Source organism: Pecten maximus, chromosome 13 (assembly GCF_902652985.1).
Source record: "Pecten maximus chromosome 13, xPecMax1.1, whole genome shotgun sequence".
Classification (NCBI taxonomy): domain Eukaryota; kingdom Metazoa; phylum Mollusca; class Bivalvia; order Pectinida; family Pectinidae; genus Pecten; species Pecten maximus.
The window spans coordinates 26,357,777-26,381,720 of record NC_047027.1 but is presented as its reverse complement, the minus strand read 5'-3'; the positions used below and the strand labels follow the sequence as shown (position 1 = coordinate 26,381,720).

The window sequence follows — 23,944 nt, the reverse complement described above, 5'->3', positions numbered from 1 at the left end:
AAAGGTCACAGGTCTTGGTCATCCTCCAAAGACAAAGGTCACAGGTCTTGGTCATCCTCCAAAGACAAAGGTCACAGGTCTTGGTCATCCTCCAAAGACAAAGGTCAAAGGTCTTGGTCATCCTCCAAAGACAAAGGTCACAGGTCTTGGTCATCCTCCAAAGACAAAGGTCACAGGTCTTGGTCATCCTCCAAAGACAAAGGTCACAGGTCTTGGTCATCCTCCAAAGACAAAAGTCACAGGTCTTGGTCATCCTCCAAAGACAAAGGTCACAGGTCTTGGTCATCCTCCAAAGACAAAGGTCACAGGTCTTGGTCATCCTCCAAAGACAAAGGTCACAGGTCTTGGTCATCCTCCAAAGACAAAAGTCACAGGTCTTGGTCATCCTCCAAAGACAAAGGTCACAGGTCTTGGTCATCCTCCAAAGACAAAGGTCACAGGTCTTGGTCATCCTCCAAAGAAAAGTTCATCTTGAATGAATGTCCCACACAATGAAATCATCATTTGCATGAAGTCCTCTCCCGTTACATTGTTTGACAATTTCCTTGAATAGACAACGGTGACCTTAATTGATACATGACACTGGATCCTCTAGTTGCAAAGTCACTGTTGGCCATATGGTCTATAAACATTGACCTTGAAAGTCTGAAATATCAACTAATACATTTTTTCCCTCCGCTTTCCATTGTGCATTGGTCCGATTTCAAACCAAATCTTTAAGAAATCAAGAAATTTCTGCAACATCACTGAATTAGTCAATGATTTGCTATAAATATGCATAATGGTGGCGAGCTTGTACCCGGAAAGGTGCACCATGAAATCTTAATGTATTCTCATGCTGGACTTATATTCATTTGGAAATAAAGTCCTTGAGTTTTAACAGGTCTGAGTTGAATTGGGGGCACAAAAATAATTTGTTGTCATGATGTCAAGTTGTTGTGTCCTCAAATTCTGTATTCAACAGCTTCACAATTTAGGCATTTACCCAGCTTTCCTACATGATAACATGATGAAGACAGTAGTGGTGTTCCGATTAATCGAGTTCGTCGAGTATCACTTGTTTGAGACGTTTGATCAATTAATCGAGTAAGAAATATGGAATCGAGTTTCGTCGGAAGTGCCCTACTTCAGGTTTTATGAAAATATATTCGCCGATTTCAGATAAACATCCGCAAGTTCAGCTTGACAATGTCTAGGCCTACAACACAGTCGCTTGCGGGAAATGGTTATGCTTGTATCATACAAAATCAAGCGTCGCAATAACTGGTACAGTGTTGTAATACTAGGAGGAATGCAAACGTACCGATGACTAAGATTTTGCTTGTGAGAACATAAGCGACTAGCTATGGAAGCAACGTCAATGTATACGATCCTTCTTCCCGGTAAACGCACAGGGTCTATTTTATGGAAACATTTTGGTTTTTAATAAAAACAAGAAGCATTAGGTCTGTTAAGTACTGATACCTTAAATATGACAAAAACTATTTATAAAATGTGCAGAAAGTCGTATTCCTTCAATGGTAAGTCACAGTTCTACTTTTGTTTTCAAAGTATATTAGACTTTCGATAACGGATGGATTAAAGCATTTTACAGCCCGTGCAAAAATTTCCAATGAGCTAAATACTCCAATGAACAATCCTTTTGTTGTTGTTTTTTGTGTTGGATAAAATTATTAAAAAAAAACAATTTTTGTTCATTTTTATCTGTGTAATAAACAAATAAACACACAGGAAGATAGTATACATGTAGCTATATATAGGTATAACAGTTATTAGTTACTGAAATTGTTGTTGAAAGCATTTCACAAAATATTGAGACATGAATACAAAATATACATTTGGAAATTAATCAATTTTAATCGATCATCGATCGGTTACACACAAGTGATGATCGATCACAAAAATTCAACCGATTCCCAACACTAGAAGACAGACTGTTGGTATATTATTAGACTGGCCACCAGCTCAGACCCTAAGTTTTTTTGTTGAGAACTGCCAAGCTAAATTCTTGTCCATTCTTTTAAACTAAGGTCATGATCATAGGGACCAAAATCATCAAGCTCAACCCTCTAAAATATCTGTCATTTTAATATTCTAGAGACAGGGGGTCAGTCTAGTATATTATAAGCAGACAAAATACTACATATCATCACTAACCAGCAGAAAGGCGTACTCAGTGTCACCGGGAGACTAATTAATAAACAAGGTTTGGGAGTCGCTTATTAGGAGGTCATAAACATGTGTCAGTCCGCTTCATCAATCAATGCGTTGAGACAGAAAACCTGTTTACACAAACAGTAAACAACTGTTGTATAAACACTATAGATGTCCTGTAATATGATACATCTGAACACATTCACTGAAATTTCAGATCAACACATTCCAAACATCTTTCTATGACAAAATCTTTAAGTATCCTGCTCAGGTATTGTTGATCAATGATCAAAGTATCACAGATTGGTAAGATTTAACATTGATAGCAATGATACATAATCATTTACATAAAGGAAATAACAAAAGGCCAAGAGGGCCTGCACAATTCACCTGGACTCAAAAACTGAATCATTTTCATGGTATAAGTAATTTAGCCTTTTTATACTTTGTCAATATGCATATGGTGCTTGACACTCTTCATTAAATTTATATAATTGACAGAGTCTTTAAATCAGTATTCACTGAAACTTATTTATTTTCCATTACAGTAATATTGAAGTAAGTTTTATGACATTTTATCAACCAATCAGATGGAAGTATGCAAGCTTATAAAGGGGGTCTAGATTTCTATGTGGAAGGAAGGAAACAAGCAATTCCAGGAGAAGGAAAAATATTTACCGGTATCTGAATATGTTTATTTCAATATTCTTCTGGGTTTTTTTTTCTCTGTATCTATATCCACAAATTAAGTCACTATCCACACATTTTAATAAACCCCTTTTTCAATAAGCCTTGCCCAAACATTATTACTAAACATTTACACAAGGGGAGGGGGTTGAATTTATAACACTTAAATTTTGTTAATGCTATACATAACTATCCACTTCATTTAACATCTTAATTTAACTTAAGATTACCAGGTATGAATTTTTAAATTAATAACATGTGGGTCTAAAATGTCTCACATAATTTCTTTTTACCATATCTGATCTAATAATTATATATATATAAGCACACTGTGTATTTACAAATGCCAACTCGAAACATGCCCCACACAGCCATTGACACTTATATTAGGTCAAATGCGGTATATCCATTTTCTGTTGATGTTAGAACTAAACAACTGCTTACTTCAGGAATTTCAGAATTTCCTCTAAATGTAGCAAGTTATTTTATCGAAATTTGAACAGAAATTCCTGAAGAAGGACATATAACAATTTCTTGTAGCATAACCAGTTTTGTGTATTGTAAGCACCCAAACTTCACCAGTAATTAGGGAGTGAAGTAACTACAGACCAGCCTATTGGTCTACAAGCCTGGTATGTGTATATTTCAGTGGCATACCATTAACACTGCAGGGCTTACGTAATACACTTCACAACCACTGTGTCCCAGCATAACAGATCTGGACTGTTTTTGTAAAGCCATGATTTATCTTCAATGGTGATCAGTTTGGCTGTTTGCAAGATAATTACTGATGCAACTTAAGGCATTTTTTGGGGAAGATATTTTCAGTTTGAGAAAATGTGTAAATATTCAAAAACAAGGAAAATTTCAAGGAAAATGATCTATCTGGTTCGAAGTTATAAGACATTTAAATATTTAATGAAATTCAAACATTGGCAAAAATGAAAATATATTTCCCAAGTTATCTCCCTTTACAATTCTCAAGAAAATTTCAGGAAAACAATCCATCTGTGGTGAAATTTATAACATATCTAATGAAATTCAAACATTGACGAAAATGAAAATATGTTTCTGACATTTCTGTGAACCGAAGCAAAACAACTATATATAGGTGCCTACAAATAAGTTATATATAGAATCTGGAATATTATATTCCAGAGTTCACATGTAAAATATACGACAGAATTAATATTTCTCGTGACTGACTTCTTAAAGCTGATGTTGGAAACACAATCTTATTCTCTTCGCTGAATCAAGGTTGAAATGTAGTTACAATGTAATTACTAGTCATAACAATATGTGCATTGACATTGGCTTTGACCTTGACCAAAATTATTCAAGATATTCTTCAAATTGCATTATCTAAAAGTTGAAATATCCACTCAATTAGAAAATGTTTGTAAGACATAAATGCCCTTGCTGCCACTTGACACCCCGAAACCTCAGTAGTTCCTGAGATTAGCTAGTTACATTGCATTGGGACGGGACGAGGATGGGACGGGGACGGGACAGGACGGGACGGGGACGGGACAGGACGGGACGGGACAGGACGGGACGAGGACGGGACGGGACAGGACGGACATGGGTAACACTAACTGTTCCCCCATCCATTTAATGAAGGGGCATAAGAATGAATTTAAGTGAAGAAAGACACAATTTTTTACTGATTTGTCGATTGTCTATAATATTAATGTCTCAATCCACACGAAACACATCGATACATATTCTCATGGCCATGCACATATCCGCATCTCTTCTATCAATTCACACTTACGTTGTGACACATCAATCAATGGTTTCCTTCCCGTTTCTCAGCTTTGTGTATAATTATTTGAAATCATTTTCACTTGAGTACAGTGAATACAAAATCAGCATATCTTAACAAAAATCTCTAAACTTTTGACCACTTTGACAAATGACACACACAAAACTACCAAGTCCAGTGACAAGTGTAAAATCTACATTCCTCTATGTACACCAGTTAAAAGTAATTATAAATCTACAATTAATTTTGTCCATCAACATGACTGTGTATACCAATGGAAGATTTTATTTCATTTTCCGAAGCCATGACAACTGAAGGTCCTAGGAATCTTGAAATTAAAATAATTTCTTGACAGAAATCTCGGAAAATGGACACTAATGAAATTTTATACACCATTGCGGTTTATGCAGATGGAAATGAATTTGAAATTGACGTTAATGAGAAAATGATGCTCCAGGAAAAATAAAATCAACAAATGTACAGTATGTATGAAAAGCATGAGATGGTATCCACTTGACACATCTAGATCTGAACAGATTTGACATACGATGTTGAGAGAAAGGCCTTCTACATGCTGACACTACATATGACAACCACATAAATCTAACCTATTACTACACACAGTACCAGTACTTCCTCCAGTTTTCTGCCAGTAGTATATTGTACGACATGTCAAACCAATCGGCTTCATATTTTTTAATTATTTTACTTCAACAGGATTTGCATCCCCTTACATTATCGATCACTATATATAGGTAAACCGTTTCTTGACCTCTAATCCTTTGATATGTAATATTACCATAACAACACCAAATTTTACAATGACCTTCGATATTTGACCTCTGAACTGTACAGCATCAGACTCTTGGTTCCTCATGCTGTTTACTCTGACCTTGACCTTTCATTTTTGCACTATTGACCCAGATCATAATTATACAATATACTGCTAGTGTCATTCAAAAGGATTCATATATTTATTGACACCTTGAATTGACCTCATTGGTGTGTGAAGTCTCAACGGTACCCCTCATCATGACCCATCGACCCCACTGGTGTCTAGCCTCATCACCTTACATCTGATTAAGGTATGACCTCTAACCCCACTGCTGAGTCTGACCTTATGACCTTACATCTAATTAAGGTCTGACCCCTATAACCCCATTACTGATTCGAGTCTGACCTTACAATGCAACCTTACATCTGATTTATGGTCCGACCCCTTAGCTCACTGCTGATTGAACCTAATCATGACCTGATGACCTTAATCATATAAGTTATTTATATAAGCTTCCATCTGATTAAAGTAAGACCCCTTATATTACCTCACTGCTGAATATTTCTGACCTCATGACCTTACATCTCATTAAAGTCTGTCCCCTTATCCCTCTGGTAGCTGAAAACAGTACCTTGGTCTTGTATGCAACACAAATTTGACCCTTACTTGCTTTATTGCATGTAGCATGTAAAGTTTGAAACAGTGGCCATTCTTGTATGCAATATACATTTTGACTCCTGTTTGCTTAATCGGATGTAGCATGTATATTTTGACCTTTGACCCCTCCTTTCTTTTATACACTGACCTCTATAACCCCTGGTTTGATGTCATACTGACACATTTTGTAACATTATATACTCTCAGATGAATACTGTATCCCTTTGAAGACTGCTGTTCTACAAACTCTGACTATATAGCACTGGCAAGTACCACAGTGCTAGGTAAACAGGCATCCACTCATAAATGACAAAATACAACATCACAGTTACCATGGCAACTCGTCATCAGATAATAGCAGTGGGCAGATTCAGTCCTACAGAAAAACAACATTCCTGTTATACAAAGAGGCCAGCATTAACCTACAGCAACCTGATACAATGTCGCCCCCTTTATGCACGATTTTATCCCCAGTAGGCAGGAAATAAGCGGCTACTATCCCAGAAGGCCGAACAAAATATTCCACCTCAGAAAAAATCCATTTTACATACATGTGCATGTAAATAGTTTCATGGGGAAAAGATACAGTATAATTAGTCCAAAAACAACACAAGCGGTATCAATTTCATAAAAGACAGCTCCAAATTCCACACAACAGGGATCCCAAGTGTTCATTTAAATTCATAGTAGCTCCACAGGTGTATTGCTTCCATGTAACATCATTATACTTCAGACTGAAATTATTCAAATTCAGGATCAGATGTGACGTTATCGTTCACGGGTCACCGCAGATCAATCATATTATTATATTGATGGTGGTCAGGTTCGTCAAATCCTAAAATTACCTGTTGTATCCAGAAATATATAAAAGCCACCTGTAGTAACATTTAATGGGTCGCCATTTATTCACATAAAATGATTTCCATCATGGAAAGTGTGTATACTTATACTACATCAACTCTCTCCATCTTCCCAATTGACTGGATATATCCAGCAATCATTTTACTGATATATATATTGAAATTACCGTCCTGGGTGAAAGTCTAAAAACATTCTGATCGCCCTGGGACGATGAAGTTATATGGGATATCCAATAATCATTTTACTATTATATCTTTAGTACTGAAATTACCGTCCTCACGTCCTGGGTAAAAGTTTTAAAATATCCTGATCGCCCTGTGACATTGTATATTATATATATCCGATAAGCGATGATCACTCTCTCTCTATATGTACACTTTGGATAAAAAGCCACAATTAAATCTATAGATTTTTTTTTTTTTTCGTCTTAAAATGTGGTTTAAAAAGTCCTCAAACAGCAAAATAAACAAACAAATGTTGTCTGTGAATACCAGAGGGCAGAGTACTGTATTGCTGTATAGTTATAAATGAACATTATTGTTTCGTAAACTGAAAAATTTAAATCTAATATTCCTTCACGAAGGCCATTTACTCCAGCATGAATATCTGTATGTTTATAATATATGTACATTAATAGTGACAATTCTATATAATATGCTAATATCGACCTCTACTTTATTTCCTGTTACATAACATGTGCACTACATTGTAATTAGTCAGAAGACGCTAGGATAAATTATTCCGGATCTTAAACTCAGACAATTAAATTTACATAACTTTGCTGGAATATATAGTGCTATTATCAAAACTTTCAATTTTGTAAGAGATAACTGGTTTATAATGTTCCAAATCTTCTGTAAATTGTTGCCTTTTTTAGTTAAATTATTACCTTATTTACTACATAGGACATGCTTTTTTAACGATGTATTGTACATTGTTAATTAATATATAAGTAGTACATATAACATTATAAGTTTACCATATTTATCGAGAAAAAAAACAGGTTTTTTGTCCTGTGGGCTTTTTGGGACTGATAATGGGCCCTATTCCCAAATGAAATTATTATATATTTAAGTTTACTCTTGAAAATTTCCTTCCCAATTCTTTAGTTTCCTTCCCAAAATGAGATAAAAAGGCATATCCTAAATCAGTGAAAAAAGCCCTGCATTTATGTATGTAATCATTACTGTTGAGTAAATTAGAAACAAATTTTCCTTCCCCGGTCTTGTTGACAGGATCAATTTGCATTGATCATGACTTTGCAATGCTATTTATACAAATATACCTATCTACCCACCACACACTTACCAATTAACACCGATCTAAATACAAATGTAAACAATTCTGCCATTCATCAGGTCAGCTATCTATATATTATATACCCAGTGATTACATACCATATTTATCCTGTTACAAGCCCATCGGGGCCCCAACACATCAATCTTAACTCGAAGAGTCTAGGGAGTGAACACATGTACAAAGCAAGAAACAGCTTTTACTCAACTGCCTTAGACTTGGTTAAGCTTGTCACATACAGTAGCAAACCTATTACTTTTTCCTATTTTTGTATCTTTATTTATTTTTTATTTGAAATAATCAAAATTCTAAATAATACACATTTACATTATATTTTCTTTCTTTTTTTTGACATGAAAGTTTCAGCAAGTTTATTGTTTTTATATTTTATAGGTACAAAAATAATATATCTACCAGGTATCAAAAGAATTATAAATCAAATCTTTCTGCCAGCGTACAAACCCCTGCTTCGGGAATGGAAGATAACATTTCATATATATATATATATCAAGTCTTAAATTTTGAAATTATCGGATAATCAGCCCTACTTCCGTCGACATGCAGTCATCGTTACACAGACAACTTTAAGATATACGGAAATCCCAAAAACCAGTGGTACCACCACCGCCTTATCACAGAAATGTCAGGAATGTAGAGCTGCATCTGCTTGCAGCGGGAGAGCAAAGCCAAAGAAATACTTTAATTTTTATATTCCAATTAAAACACAAGGAATTTGACCAATCAAATGAGATGTGTTTATTTTTTGTGACAGGTGATATTTTTTGTTGTTATTGGTATCTTGCGGTATTTTGACAAACCCACCTGCTGCGGAGACTGCGACTCTGTGATGGTTGGTGCCGATTATGATTATGGTCTAAATTCAAGCTTTCCCGAGAACCAGATTGTGATGCAGAGGCACGTAGGTTTTCCCGAGATCCAGACTTATTTCTCGAGTTGAGAAAACTTTCCAGGGGTCCCATTCCCCGTGATCCACGATTGAGGACTTCCATGGACCGCCATTTCTTTCCCAGTGGCATACTCGCACGTTACGATAAAAACTATCACCCCACGAATCATCAACTTCCTCTACTGTGTGAATAGCAGATATTTTCAAAAACTCTACACAAATATATTTTATTACAGAATTACACGTTAAACTCCAGGAATTCACTCATCAAACTCATTATTTTCTTCAACCACACATAAAATTATATTCCACAGATCCGCGCTCTGATGATAATCATGAAAACCTTTTGACATAAAAACCATGAAGAATTACATTTACTAGAGATCCACGTTTTGGTAGAAGTCACACATAAAATACTTTTGTAATGATCCACGTTTTATAGTAACTACACTAGAACACATTTCCACTCGGAATAAAACCAGCATATTTAACGAGGATTGAAACCTCCCCTGATAATTTACCCTACACTGGAGACACATCACACAAAGACTATATCCACCGCCATCTTCTCGAACTCTCCTTTCACCCTCCACGTCTTGTCCCCTCCGCCGATCACATACTTTGACACACCTGTGTTCTGACACACCTGTACACACACCTGAACACACCTGGACGGTGGTCAGAACTTCACAGGACACTTGGACACTACAACCCTGGGCAGGGCAGCATAAAACTGTTAAAAAGTTGTCAGCAGACCTCGTCAGTGAGTCAGTGTATTGTGTGTATAGTCGCCAACATCTGGTTCACATCCCCAAGTGTGTACATGTATATGTAGCCTATCACTGTATCTCCTCCCCATCACACTGTAGAGTGTGTGTGCCTCAGCTTATACACTGTCATCCTACACCACCAGCCTTACGGAAGGGACTAACACAGGGTCAGGAGTACACTGAGAGATCTCACAGACGTTAGCTTTAGCTTGCCTAGTTAATTTAATATGCTGAACTTAACTTGAGCATATATACATTTATACAGTAATAGCATAACATGATATGGGGACCAAAGACATTATACAGTAATCAGAAATTAATTTACTTAAATTAATCAAATTAAGGGTAGTTTCTTGAGTTGCACTTTTCAGCTTGCTATTTATGTCTAGATCAAACTTTTCTGATATCCTGTCTAATGTGACACCCAAGGATTCTGACAACCTGTCTAATGTGACCCCCAAGGATTCTGACATCCTGTCTAATGTGACCTCCAAGGATTCTGACATCCTGTCTAATATGACCCCCAAGGATTCTGACATCCTGTCTAATATGACCTCCTAGGATTCTGACATCCTGTCTAATGTGACCACCAAGGATTCTGACATCCTGTCTAATATGACCTCCTAGGATTCTGACATCCTGTCTAATATGACCCCAAGGATTCTGACATCCTGTCTAATGTGACCTCCAAGGATTCTGACATCCTGTCTAATGTGACCTCCTAGGATTCTGACAACCTGTCTAATATGACCCCAAGGATTCTGACAACCTGTCTAATATGACCCCCAAGGATTCTGACATCCTGTCTTATGTGAACACCAAGGATTCTGACAACCTGTCTAATGTGACCCCCAAGGATTCTGACACCCCGTCTAATATGACCCCCAAGGATTCTGACAACCTGTCTGATGTGACCCCCAAGGATTCTGACACCCCGTCTAATATGACCCCCAAGGATTCTGACACCCCGTCTAATGTGACCCTGAAGGATTCTGACAACCTGTCTAAAGTGACCCCAAAGGATTCTGACATCCTGTCTCATGTGACCAAGGATTCTGACATCCTGTCTAATACGACCTCCTAGGATTCTGACATCCTGTCTAATACGATCTCCAAGGATTCTGACATCCTGTCTAATACGATCTCCAAGGATTCTGACAACCTGTCTAATGTGACCCCAAAGGATTCTGACATCCTGTCTAATGTGACCCCAAAGGATTCTGACATCCTGTCTAATGTGACCCCAAAGGATTCTGACATCCTGTCTTATGTGACCCCAAAGGATTCTGACATCCTGTCTAATACGACCCCCAAACATTCTGACATCCTGTCTAATGTGACCCTAAAGGATTCTGACATCCTGTCTAATACGACCCCCAAACATTCTGACATCCTGTCTAATATGACCCCCAAGGATTCTGACATCCTGTCTAATGTGACCCGAAAGGATTCTGACATCCTGTCTAATGCGACCCCAAAGGATTCTGACATCCTGTCTAATGTGACCCCAAAGGATTCTGACATCCTGTCTAATACGACCCCCAAACATTCTGACATCCTGTCTAATGTGACCCCAAAGGATTCTGACATCCCATCATATCTCGGACATGATTGTCAAGTTTTCTGACATGTTATAGGTAAATTACACATCCACATTACTAGTAGCATTTCCATGTCAATAAACCGTCACATGTGTTTCTCCCATAAACAGTCAGGACCCTAATGTAGCCATATGTTACCACATCTCCGACATTAAACTCAGCCTTTTATCGATATCTATAGTTCTCATATTATCATACAATAACACTTCAATTGTCACAGGCAGAAACAACATGTGGATGGCTCTTAATTAAGGAATTATACACAGTATACATCAACACTGTCAATATGTAGATCTGAGCACTCCTGATTAGGTCAAATTCTCTCTAGTATAAAGTAACATAATTATGGAGAACTGATGCCAATGATAACCAATGCTTTGGCCATCGCAATGAGGCATTTTTTAGCAGTTTTTTTAATATGCCTAATATAGCATTTTCAGCAGGCAGGTTCCCAAACAAATTTGTATGCTAGATCCATTAACCAGCGTATTAATTTGCCTTTAAATATTTTGCTCTGCCCAATTTTAAAGGAAATCATTGTGCTTTGCCCTCCACTTTCCGTTACAATCGAACTTTTCTAAACCAGTTTGGAGAAATGTGATCAATTTTGACTGGTTAGAATCTATGAATAAGATTGATAAGACATTTTGTATATCTATTTCGGAAGTTATGAAGAATCTATAATAATTATAGTTATGATGAATCTATAATAATTAAAGTTATGAAAAATCTATAATAATTAAAGTTATGAAGAATCTATAATAATTAACGAATTAGGTAAGTTCTAATACTGATTGCAAACATATGCTATATACCATTTCACAATGATGTCATTGGTACATGACCAGCATTTAACCCGTCTACACCTCTGTACATTAGGGGCACAATAAGGGGTGTTTATTTAATTGTAAACTATGTACTGTATACCATGGTCTTCCATATAAAAATAAGAACAATAATTCAAAACATTGACAGTTCACATCAGCCTTATTCAGGACATCTATTTGAATTTCAAAACGAAGCCTTATCCACTATTAGCTTCATTGTCATGTGCGAATTTGTCTGCTGCAAAAATTACCTGTTCGAGCCTCATGCAAATTAGCTCTTTCTAGCTCTTTTTTCGGTATAATATTCTTTTGGCCCCAGATATAACACAACTGGTGGCATTACTGGTCAAGACGAAGTGTGTGATTAGTCAATGTAGCGGTAAATGCAAAATGCAGTTAAAAATGAAACAAAGTTAAGATTTAATACAAGCTGAATAAGTGGATGTATCTTTTCAAATGACACTTTAATAAAATTATATTCTTGATTCAAATGCAGTCTTATTATCACCAAAAACTATTTAAACTGATATAATTTTGTTTTCCGAGCTGAAACGCATTAGTTCATTAATTTATTCACCAGCAGTTTTACATTATAACCACCAGCATTAAAACTACACCATTTATCTTTCTTCAAGATATTTCTTGTTTTAAATATGGTAAACAGCTTCGATGATGCATGGTGACCTTTACCATATATAGCACACGATTAAATCACAATGCCCCTCTATATATAGCTAGTTGTAGGCCAATTTAAAGGATCTACTGCACTCATATTCCCCACAACAATGCTGATGACAAATTTAAACACCAAAGATGATGATGGCCCGTCTTCGCTAGCCAAGGCTTCTGACTGTGATTACATGTCTGTCCAATCTTTACAGCAAGTCTCTGTACCCTGTCTGTCCACTCTTTACAGCAAGTCTCTGTACCCTGTCTATCCACTCTTTACAGCAAGTCTCTGTACCTTGTCTGTCCACTCTTTACAGCAAGTCTCTGTACCCTGTCTGTCCACTCTTTACAGCAAGTCTCTGTACCCTGTCTATCCACTATTTACAGCAAGTCTCTGTACCCTGTCTGTCCACTCTTTACAGCAGGTCTCTGTACCCTGTCTGTCCACTCTTTACAGCAAGCCTCTGTATCCTGTCTGTCCACTCTTTACAGCAAGCCTCTGTATCCTGTCTGTCCACTCTTTACAGCAAGCCTCTGTACCCTGTCTGTCCACTCTTTACAGCATGTCTCTGTACCCTGTCTGTCCACTCTTTACAGCAGGTCTCTGTATTCTGTCTGTCCACTCTTTACAGCAAGTCTCTGTACCCGATCTGTCCACTCTTTACAGCAGGTCTCTGTAACCTGTCTGTCAATTCTTTACAGCAAGCCTCTGTACCCTGTCTGTCCACTCTTTACAGCAAGTCTCTGTACCCTGTCTGTCCACTCTTTACAGCATGTCTCTGTACCCTGTCTGTCCACTCTTTACAGCAAGTCTCTGTACCCTGTCTGTCCACTCTTTACAGCATGTCTCTGTACCCTGTCTGTCCACTCTTTACAGCAAGTCTCTGTACCCTGTCTGTCCACTCTTTACAGCAAGTCTTTGTACCCTGTCTGTCCACTCTTTACAGCAAGTCTCAGCCCTGTCTGTCCACTCTTTACAGCAAGTCTCTGTACCCTGTCTGTCCACTCTTTACAGCAGGTCTCTGTATCCTGTCTGTCCACTCTTTACAGCAAGTCTCTGAGCCCTGTCTGTCCAGTCTTTACAGCAGGTCTCTGTACCCTGTCTGTCCACTCTTTACAGCAAGCGTCTGTATCATGTCTGTCCACGCTTTACAGCAGGTCTCTGTACCCTGTCTGTCCACTCTTTACAGCAGGTCTCTGTATCATGTCTGTCCACTCTTTACAGCAGGTCTCTGTATCCTGTCTGTCCACTCTTTAAAGCAGGTCTCTGTACCCTGTCTGTCCACTCTTTACAGCAAGTCTCTGTACCCTGTCTGTCCACTCTTTACAGCAGGTCTCTGTACCCTGTCTGTCCACTCTTTACAGCAAGTCTCTGTACCATGTCTGTCCACTCTTTACAGCAAGTCTCTGTATCATGTCTGTCCACTCTTTACAGCAGGTCTCTGTATCCTGTCTGTCCACTCTTTACAGCAGGTCTCTGTACCCTGTCTGTCCACTCTTTACAGCAAGTGTCTGTATTCTGTCTGTCCACTCTTTACAGCAGGTCTCTGTATCCTGTCTGTCCACTCTTTATAGCAAGTCTCTGTACCCTGTCTGTCCACTCTTTACAGCAGGTCTCTGTATCCTGTCTGTCCACTCTTTACAGCAAGTCTCTGTAACCTGTCTGTCCACTCTTTACAGCAGGTTTCTGTATCCTGTCTGTCCACTCTTTACAGCAGGTCTCTGTATCCTGTCTGTCCACTCTTTACAGCAGGTCTCTGTACCCTGTCTGTGCCCTCTTTACAGCAGGTCTCTGTACCCTGTCAGTCCACTCTTTACAGCAAGTCTCTGTACCCTGTCTGTCCACTCTTTACAGCAAGTCTCTGTAACCTGTCTGTCCAATCTTTAAAACAGGCCTTTGTGTCCTGACTATTAAGTATTACAACTGCCTGGTGACCTGTCAGTCCATTATTTACAGCAGGTCTCTGTTTTTCCGCGACTCCCGTTTCCTATAATTATTTCATGTCAGTCCTTTTTTTACAGCATTTCATCAGCGTACCTTGATGGCTAGCACAATAACCTGAGTTCACCTCTAGGAGTCGCCATGTTACGGTGCTATAATACACTATAATACACATGACTACACACACAACATATTCAACCAATTTACATAAACACAGGCTTCCACATACTGTCAGCTGTGCCACTATACAGGCACTCGACAACCAGAAGTACATATACATGTTTTGTTAAGTGCTAATATTATGTAAAACAGTATGCACGTTATGTCACGTTTATCGTATAATTCTCAAACTTCAGACTTGAAATTTATTTTGAGTGGCTGAGGCTGCAATTGCATCAACATTTGCTAATGCATATATCAGAATGGATTATATACAGTAGAATTTATTTTTTCAAATATGTAATTAGACAATTATTTTTTAATTGGCAAGTAATTATAATGAACTTTGACCAACAATATTAAAGTATGTCAAATACATAACTAGATATGATGTACATTTTATACATAAAAACAATCGGGAAGAAAAACTATACTTCATTTACAACGGGGGCAGATCAATGAACTACATATAAATCTTATCCAAAAATAAAACTTATATCTATATTTAATAAACTGCACCACATAAAGCCTCGAGATATATTCTATTACAACTCACGACTCTCAAACTGACTCATCTGTCTAACTGTGACATAGTTACCTCCCTTAGAAAAGTTCCACCTCAAGCTCTTTCTCATGCAAGACATGTAGACTGCAGGAGTTATGTCCCTTTTATGCAATCAAAATGAAACATAAACACTTTTTCTTTTTTTTTTAACACAATATTTTTTTTTTTGTTTAACAGAAACCTAGGCCTGAAGTAACAAATTAAGGAAACTAAGTAAAATCCAATTAACAAGTTGAAATATAATATTACACATAATAATTAATTTATCTAAAAATCTTTTAATCGTTTATTTCTGGTTTTCAATGTACATTGTGTAAATATATATAAGTTGCTTCATGCTGACAGCAGACAATTGTTTCAAAAATTCAAACTATGTGATCAATGTTTATTTTTTCATCTTTCCACTTATGACTTTTTATAACTTAAGAGCGAGTGGATCGTTAAAACTTTAAATGATGCAAAATATTTAGCATTAACGCTTCTATGAGATGAGCCAAGATAGATAAATCTATTGAAAAATTGAAAAGAATCAACTGAAAACAGAACATCAAAAACATAAACTGTTAAGCAAAATTGTGATCAAATGTTCTTGTGACAAGTAAACTTAATAGATTTGAAATGACAAAATACATGTTTTACTCTGAATTTTTTTACTTTTGGATAACCCATAAGGTAGTAACAATGTCTTCACATTATGTAACCCAGCTGGTAAATACGTGCCACAATTAATTACCACCTGGCTAGAGAGATCTTCTTTCCAGCTCGATCAGTTGGCGTTAAGACTAGTGAGCTAGGGGTCTCTGGTTCGATCCCTAGCAAAGGCAGTAATGTAAATTGAATTAACCGTGTGCATATATGCTCCATTACATTGGCGCATATGTAGGGACCTGGGAGTTGTAGTCAGCATTACTGGCGAAAGTATCACAGTTACCCATGGAAACTTGAGGACGATCTCTTTCCTGGAGGGGGAGTATGTAACCCTGGTAAATACTAGCCACAATATACATCTCGGCTAGAGAGATCTTCTCTTTAGCTCATTCGGTTTATCGTAAGAAAAGTAAGCCAGAGGTCCCAGGTTTGATCTCTAGCAGAGGCATGATATCAATTTAATTATTACGTGCTCTGTTACAATTATAATCTTATTTTTAAACATTTTAATGACTTATATAATAGTCAAAATAGTCAGAGAAGACAGTCATTCCAACGATACAGATATGATTCCAAGCTAAGTATGTTGGAACATTTTCATCATAATGTATTAGATCTTGTCAACTAGAAGCAGTTGAACATCATCATCTGTATTAACCATCGATCCCCTGACAAGTACAGTAGGATATATGGACAGTAAAGCTTATTTGGTATTTCAAGATCGTCATATTGGTTTAGAAAAAAATTATTTGGTATTTTAAGATCATCTGATCATATTGGTTTTAAATATAATTGTTTTTTCAAGATTGTCTGATCATATATATATGGCTTTATAAAAACTTATTTGATATTTTAAGATTGTCTGCCCATAATTGGTATGTATAGCCCCTCCATCCAAATATATCATGAACTGTGTTAAGTATTTCAATACACTGTCATAATAAATCCCAAGTATGTTGATACACTATGTAACAACATTAGCTATATAGGCATACCTCAACTGGTGTGCATTCATCTCGTGCATTGCTGTATTCCAGAAAGATTAGTGCTCGGACGCTTTAACCACAGTCCATAATATCTTGTTTAACCATATTGTACACAATTTTACCTTCATAAGTCAATGATATATCAAACAGTGCATGAAACCATCAACTACTGTTGGAACAGTGAATGAATGACAGTGGCACTGTTATCGATGTCAGACTCAATGTTATCAAATATTTCAATTGTCACCCAGGCCAGATAGCATGCATTTAGTACTTTAGAATTATAGTTCCACAGGCTAGGGAAACCATAGAACCTTAAGTGTATGTTTTTCACTCCAGAAAATGATATCCGACTCTTTGCCCAATTAATGGGTTTGAAGGGACTTGTCTATTTGACATATGTTTTGACTCTTCAGATTTCTTAGAAATAGTAATAGGGCTTCTGAAATTACATGCTAAAGGTCAAAAGCTGAATTAGAATTCCCTGGAACAAGAATTAAGTTGCCAATATTAGCATCACACGGAAATCTTCCTGGCTGTCTCAAAGTATCAAGCTTACGGTACAATATCCTGGAAAATCCTGACAGGATAATGACTTTTCCTTAACTGCATGTAAACAAATATGGGCATATATATATATGATCCATAAAACTTCTTACTGACATGTAGGTCAGGTATGGGTTAAGCTAACATCCATGTCACACACGGTGGTTTAAATAATCAGCTGGAAAATTTCCCAAAGAACCTGAGAATTGTGATTTCCTTGTTTTGGCGTGTAGCAATCCGAGCGACAGATATAGATGACCATAAACAGGCACAAAATCGAACGTTAAGTCTATGGTCAGTTTTAGTGCTCATTTAGTATAAACCTGTGTGTACAACACTCAATACTATTGACAAGTGTTACAGCTATAAATTTCATATAAATAATCATCATGATAACTGGTAACAGATAACAATTCATCAACAAACCATCAGTAAGCAGCAGTAATAAAAACATACAAGGAGATAAGTCTTACATAGCATGCAATATATCTGCGTCTAGTAATTACATTGACAGCTCATCTCAATGTATACTGATTGGAACTGTGTAACTTATCACTGGTAACGTGTGCGGTCTAACTTGTCACGCATACAGTACCAACTTAGAATATAAGGTTCGTGATAGCAAGAACTATTGTGTGACGTTTATAACCCTCCCTGTGTAGACACCACCCCCTCCCTTCCCCAGGACCACAGCAGTATACAGGTTCATAACACAGGAAGTGAATAGGTGACAGACGGGATTGTTTACATAGGCATGTCCGGTCAGGGTGTGGACTTACTTGTCAGATATAGACATGGTCCCGGGTCTGTATCTTGCCCCCGGTCACATCACAGGGGGCGTGGCCTCCCCTGGGTAGTCAATGTCCTCGCCCCTTCAACCAAGCTTCATCAATCATAACATCAAGAAAACACGCCGATCTGGGGCACGTCCAGTAATCCCGATTCGTACAGAAACACTTCACGGACAACTCATACACCCAACAAAGTCCAGTCACTGGTTACGGATATGCTATTGTCTTCCTGGTTGCATTAACTATAAAAATTTTGGCAATTTTATCTTTTCTGGAAGACTCCTCACCTCTTCTATTTTTTAAGCCTCACAACATCTGCTAGTACCTGTTCTTCGTCCGCGGGATTTATATTAACATAAAATCGCCCAGATGCTTCTGCGTGTAATTATTGCCACATAATATGAACAAAATTATATAATATGCAAGATTATGAGTTGTTTTTAATTATACACACGCATAAGAACAGTTAAATACGCCACTATTTTGTTTTTTACGCGTTGTAATATATGGTGGAGCCATTTTGCACTACTTTTCGTAGTATGCATAAAATGAAAATCTGCTCATTCATTGGCTGAATGTGAAAAAATAAACAATCGACCAAAATAGAATTCCAACTAACAAATATGATATATCATACGACGCCTAGGACGAAATTTGAATTTGAAACGTTTGTTTAAAAGCGACAATGTATATTTTCTTTTAAGTAAAACTTAGAATAGCTGCGACCTCTGAAAACAGAGGCCCGTCAAGACTACCGTACGAATTGTCTACTTTCATTTTGCTCCTCTACCGGTTAGATCTACAGAAGTATTTGTGACATCATTCGAGATACTCAATTTAGCGTATATGGTATAACATTATGACGGTAAACATAGGGAAACAAGCAGAGTAATAAACCATGGGCATAATTGTTATAAAGGTTTCTGAATATATATCATTATGGTTCACATGAATTTGTTGGTATAACTTAAACAAATTCATATGGTCCCCATTGCTATAGGTTAGTGAACATTTCAGTAAGACTCTGTAAATTAAATTTTATGTATAGCACTTTTACATTGACAAATTAATGTCTTAGAAGAACACACATTTAGCGGTTATTTTTTCTGATTAACTAAAGAGGTATGGCGCATATTGGGAACGCAATCAATCGGTCGGTTAAAGTGGGACAAAGAACAATCCGAAGACCTGTTTCTTTGGAAGAAATTTCAGCTTGCCCCACAGGTATGGCAAGCCGTTTTAACATTTAATCCCATTTCCTCTTAAGGTAAAATATGCTTCAAATTTATTTCACTTAAGTGAAATACTTTTTACCTTAAGGTTAAAAGACTTTTTTTGCATTATGTTTTATTTCACTTAAGTGAAAAAGAATTCCACTTAAGTGAAATAAATCTTATTCATCTTAAGGGAAAATCTTTTTCACTTAAGTGAAATAAAACATAATGCAAATGCTGCTGTTGAGTAAATCGGACACCCACTCTCATGAATCAGATATGGACTAGTCCATCTATTGACCAAGCATTGGGTGTTTAATTTCTGACCAATTCGAGACCTTTTCTCTACTTCATTTGTTGTTAGTAAAATCAATACTATTTCCCATATGATTTACTTTCACTTACCTTTTAATTCCATTAAATATATGTTTTATTTATTTCCCTTATGATAAGTGATAAGAACGTATCAAAGTTAAAGTTTACTCACACTGTTTCTTAGTTGACAGGTCCAAGGGGTTCATTCCATTATACCATGGGGTGGATAGGAGGACAGAGTGACTTTATGGACATATGGTCAGTTTTATTTACCTTAAGATGAAAAGAATTTCACTTAAGGGACAAGTATTTTGCATTATGTCTGCACATAATTTTTTTTCACTTAAGTGAAATTCTTTTTGTCTTAAGGAAGGTTAACATTTATTTGCATTATGTTTTATTTCACTTAAGTGAAAAAGAATTTCACTTAAGTGAAATTCTTTTCACCTTAAGGTGAATAAATTATTTGCATTATATTTTTTTTCACTTAAGTGAAATTCTTTTTTCACTTAAGTGAAAAAAATATCCCCTTAAGAGGAAATGGGATTAAATGTTAAAACGGCTTGCCATACACAGGAACCATCAGCATCAGAAACAAGTCAAAATGGTACACCTGATATAACAAAGCTCCCTGGTGGTTTTCAGAATTGCAAAATGCTTACGCTAACATTTTAGAGCATTCAGGACATAAAAGATCAATGCCAAATTTATGAATTTTATATACAAAATTTGCAAGATATATGTGTATATGAGAGTTGAAGCAAATTCTAAATGGCACACAAAACTTAGTTTTGATATCCAACGGTTTACACAAAATATGAGAAAATGAAAATGAATCCAAATAATTTCAAAATTAGTTGTCAAATAAAAAAGATGCCAGATATATATATGTACTAATATAGACTTAAAAGTGTTTCGATAAGCTTAAAAAGAGCTTTGATACAAAATCGTTAATCCTAAACATAGGAAACTTAAATTTAAAAAAAAAATAGATTAATTCAATAATATTTTTTTGTTACTTTACTCTACTAAATGATTATTAACTTGATTCTGGTTTGGTGTCCCCAACCTCTCTTGTGTTGATCAATCAGTCTATTTGGAACTATACCTTCAAAATAGAGCAAATTATTTTTTAAATTCTCCTAATTTTCTTCTGTTTATCTCTACTACCATTCCCTTTTACAATACATATTTATTTTATACAGTTCAGATTATCTTTTTTATACTAAACAGATTATATTTTAAAATATGTCTCAAGTACATGTATTTGCTTTTTTTTTTTTTGCAGTTAGACGTACATGTAAAACCATTTCAGGTAAAAGTAGATTTCAATTGATTCCACGAGGAAAAGGGGTTTCTGAAAGCTCTTTTACACATGTCAGACAATTTAACAGCTATATTCAGATACGTGCTGAATGTAAACTATATAGCATTGTTAGATCTCCTATCCCTTATAATGTATTATCTTATATAAGATATGTTATCACGATAATAAGCCGAAACACAATACAACATAGAATTATAATTTAACTCATTCCATTATAACAATTATACACAACGAGAAAAAAACTTTTTGTTTTCAAATATGTTTCTGTGTATTTCGGCACAAATTGCATGAAACTTGTAGAAAAAAATAATCTGATACTTTCACAATTAAGAAAAGTAAAATCAGCCCCTATATCATCAATTGTTAAACGTACATGTATAGTGAATGAGCGAATAGTGAAAATTTGAGATAATATCTCATTTAAATATGATTTAAAAATTTGGGCATAGTAACATTTAATTGTTTTCTGGGGTTTGATCTAGCCCACCATCCTCCCTTTGGTGCCATTACTTACAACCGGAAACCAGGGTTAAGTCTGATTTACATATTTGTTACTGTTAATCTTAAAATGAATGATAAAACATTAACCAAAAGAACAGGTCCGGAGTTATATATGCGCATAGAGTACAAAATTCACTATTGGAATTTTCCTAACTACATGACAGTTGATAAGATGCAGAAATGAATAAATACTTTTAAGAAAATCGTTTGCTTTCAAACGTTAGGTGAACGTTACTATACGTATGCTTAGGAATGTTATTGAATATATTGAAACACAGCTTTCTGAACGCAGATAGACACAGAAATCTAATTTTCAAATGCACAGATTTTGATATTATATATGTACTCTTTGTCTGATCTTCAATGAAATTAGTAAATTAATGTATTTTTAAATCATTAGGTTTGCACACCAACGCTGTCACGAATGTTTTGCCTTATATATCAAGGCTGGTAAATAGTGGGATTAACGTCTCCAAACGAGACCAAGTGTGGTTTTCCTGGCTTGCCTGGGTTGTGGTGGACTCTCTATTGTTAATATTAATGTAAAACTACAAGCTATTCGGCTGAGGCACTGTCAAAAATTTGTTTGTGAACAGTCTGAAGCCAAGTGGAGATTTTTTACTATGTATTGGCTCTCTATTCAGTTTCGTGATTTTTATTCTTTTGATAATAATTTCCCTCATAGTGAGTGGTGTCCCCCTTTTTATACTTGTATGTATGAACTGTTCAAAAAGTATAAAACGGATTTTCCGGATAGTAATTTTGAGTCATCGTCGACTAAAGATTTTTATTTACAAATATTGTCTGGCATTGTTAAGGCACCACGTGTTATAAGACTTTTTCCATTAGTTGACTTCAAGTCTGTTTTTCTGAATGTATGCAACAAGTTTTTGGATACCCGCTCTAGGGATGTAGTTTTTAAAATTGTTCATGAAATATTACCTGTTAATTTCGCATGTACAAATTTGGTGTCGATGCGTCGAAAAATTGTACATTTTGTGATGGTTTTGAAACCATTTCGCACTTATTTTATGAATGCTCCTTTATTCAACCTTTAGTTGCATTAGTTAATTCTTGGGTACACCAGATTTCAGATGGAAAGGTCCCTACTGATTCAGAGCTTTGGCGTTTTCATGCCCCTGTGGGTCTCACTCTAAAAGTAAAGTCTCTTGTTCTGTATTTAATGGCAGAATCCCTATCATCGATTTGGTTTATCCGTTGTTCCAAGAAATTGTACCAAAAGTCACCTACTTCTAATTCTCTTGTCTGCCATTTTCTTAACAACATTTGTATGCGTATGCAATCTGATTTTTCCCGTTTTCCCCAGATGATTTTCTCTGAGTACTGGTGTACTACAAATATATTTTGCTCCATCCAAGAGGGTAAACTGGTATCCGATCTGTTTCTTTTATAATTACATCGATGGTTTTGTGATTTATTTATTTATTTAAAATGGGGTTTTTTAAAGGAGTTATGTATTGATAATAATTACAATGTTGATTCCATATTACTTTCCAATTATTGAATGACGTTTTTATCTGTAAATATTGAATAAAATTTTATGAAACTTAAAAAAAGCCTGGGTTGTCACATGAACACAGTTCCCTGGTAGTTAAGCTTCTGAACTCTGACCCCTATCTGAGAGAGTGTCCTAGGCTGGGCTATAACCGAAATAAGGACATTAATCCTCGTCAATCAACCCCTATCTGAGTACATGTATAATGATAATCGTTATAATTCCAACTTTTAACTTAACTCTAGAACACATGTCGTGCTATGTTATGACCACCGGTACAGTTGAAGGATTCATTTATATTAAATTCAATTCGACTTTACTGGAACATTTATAACTACAACTGTATTTTTATATATAAATGTATTTTACCTACACATACCGTCATGAAAACATCACCCATTGTCGCAATGATCATCCCAAAACGTCGTGTTACGGTAACGCGACTTAAACACAAGGTTGATCTCA

General features: G+C 36.1%; 2 protein-coding genes across 2 annotated transcripts in view; one reads left to right on the top strand and one right to left on the bottom strand.

Moving 5' to 3' along the window:
• LOC117340584 overlaps positions 1-9,905 on the bottom strand; it is a 117,828-nt gene extending 107,923 nt beyond the window's left edge. Inside the window, exon 1 of the mRNA XM_033902344.1 lies at positions 9,018-9,905. Coding sequence (XP_033758235.1) covers positions 9,018-9,232 — 215 coding nt within the window. The 5' untranslated portion in view covers positions 9,233-9,905. The remainder of the gene's footprint in view (positions 1-9,017) is intronic.
• Positions 9,906-10,650: 745 nt separating this feature from the next.
• On the top strand, positions 10,651-11,499 carry LOC117340583 (clumping factor A-like). Its single transcript, XM_033902342.1, has 2 exons — positions 10,651-10,914; positions 10,957-11,499. The coding sequence occupies exons 1-2, from the start codon at positions 10,651-10,653 to the stop codon at positions 11,497-11,499; spliced, it is 807 nt and encodes a 268-aa protein (XP_033758233.1).
• Positions 11,500-23,944: the final 12,445 nt, after the last annotated feature.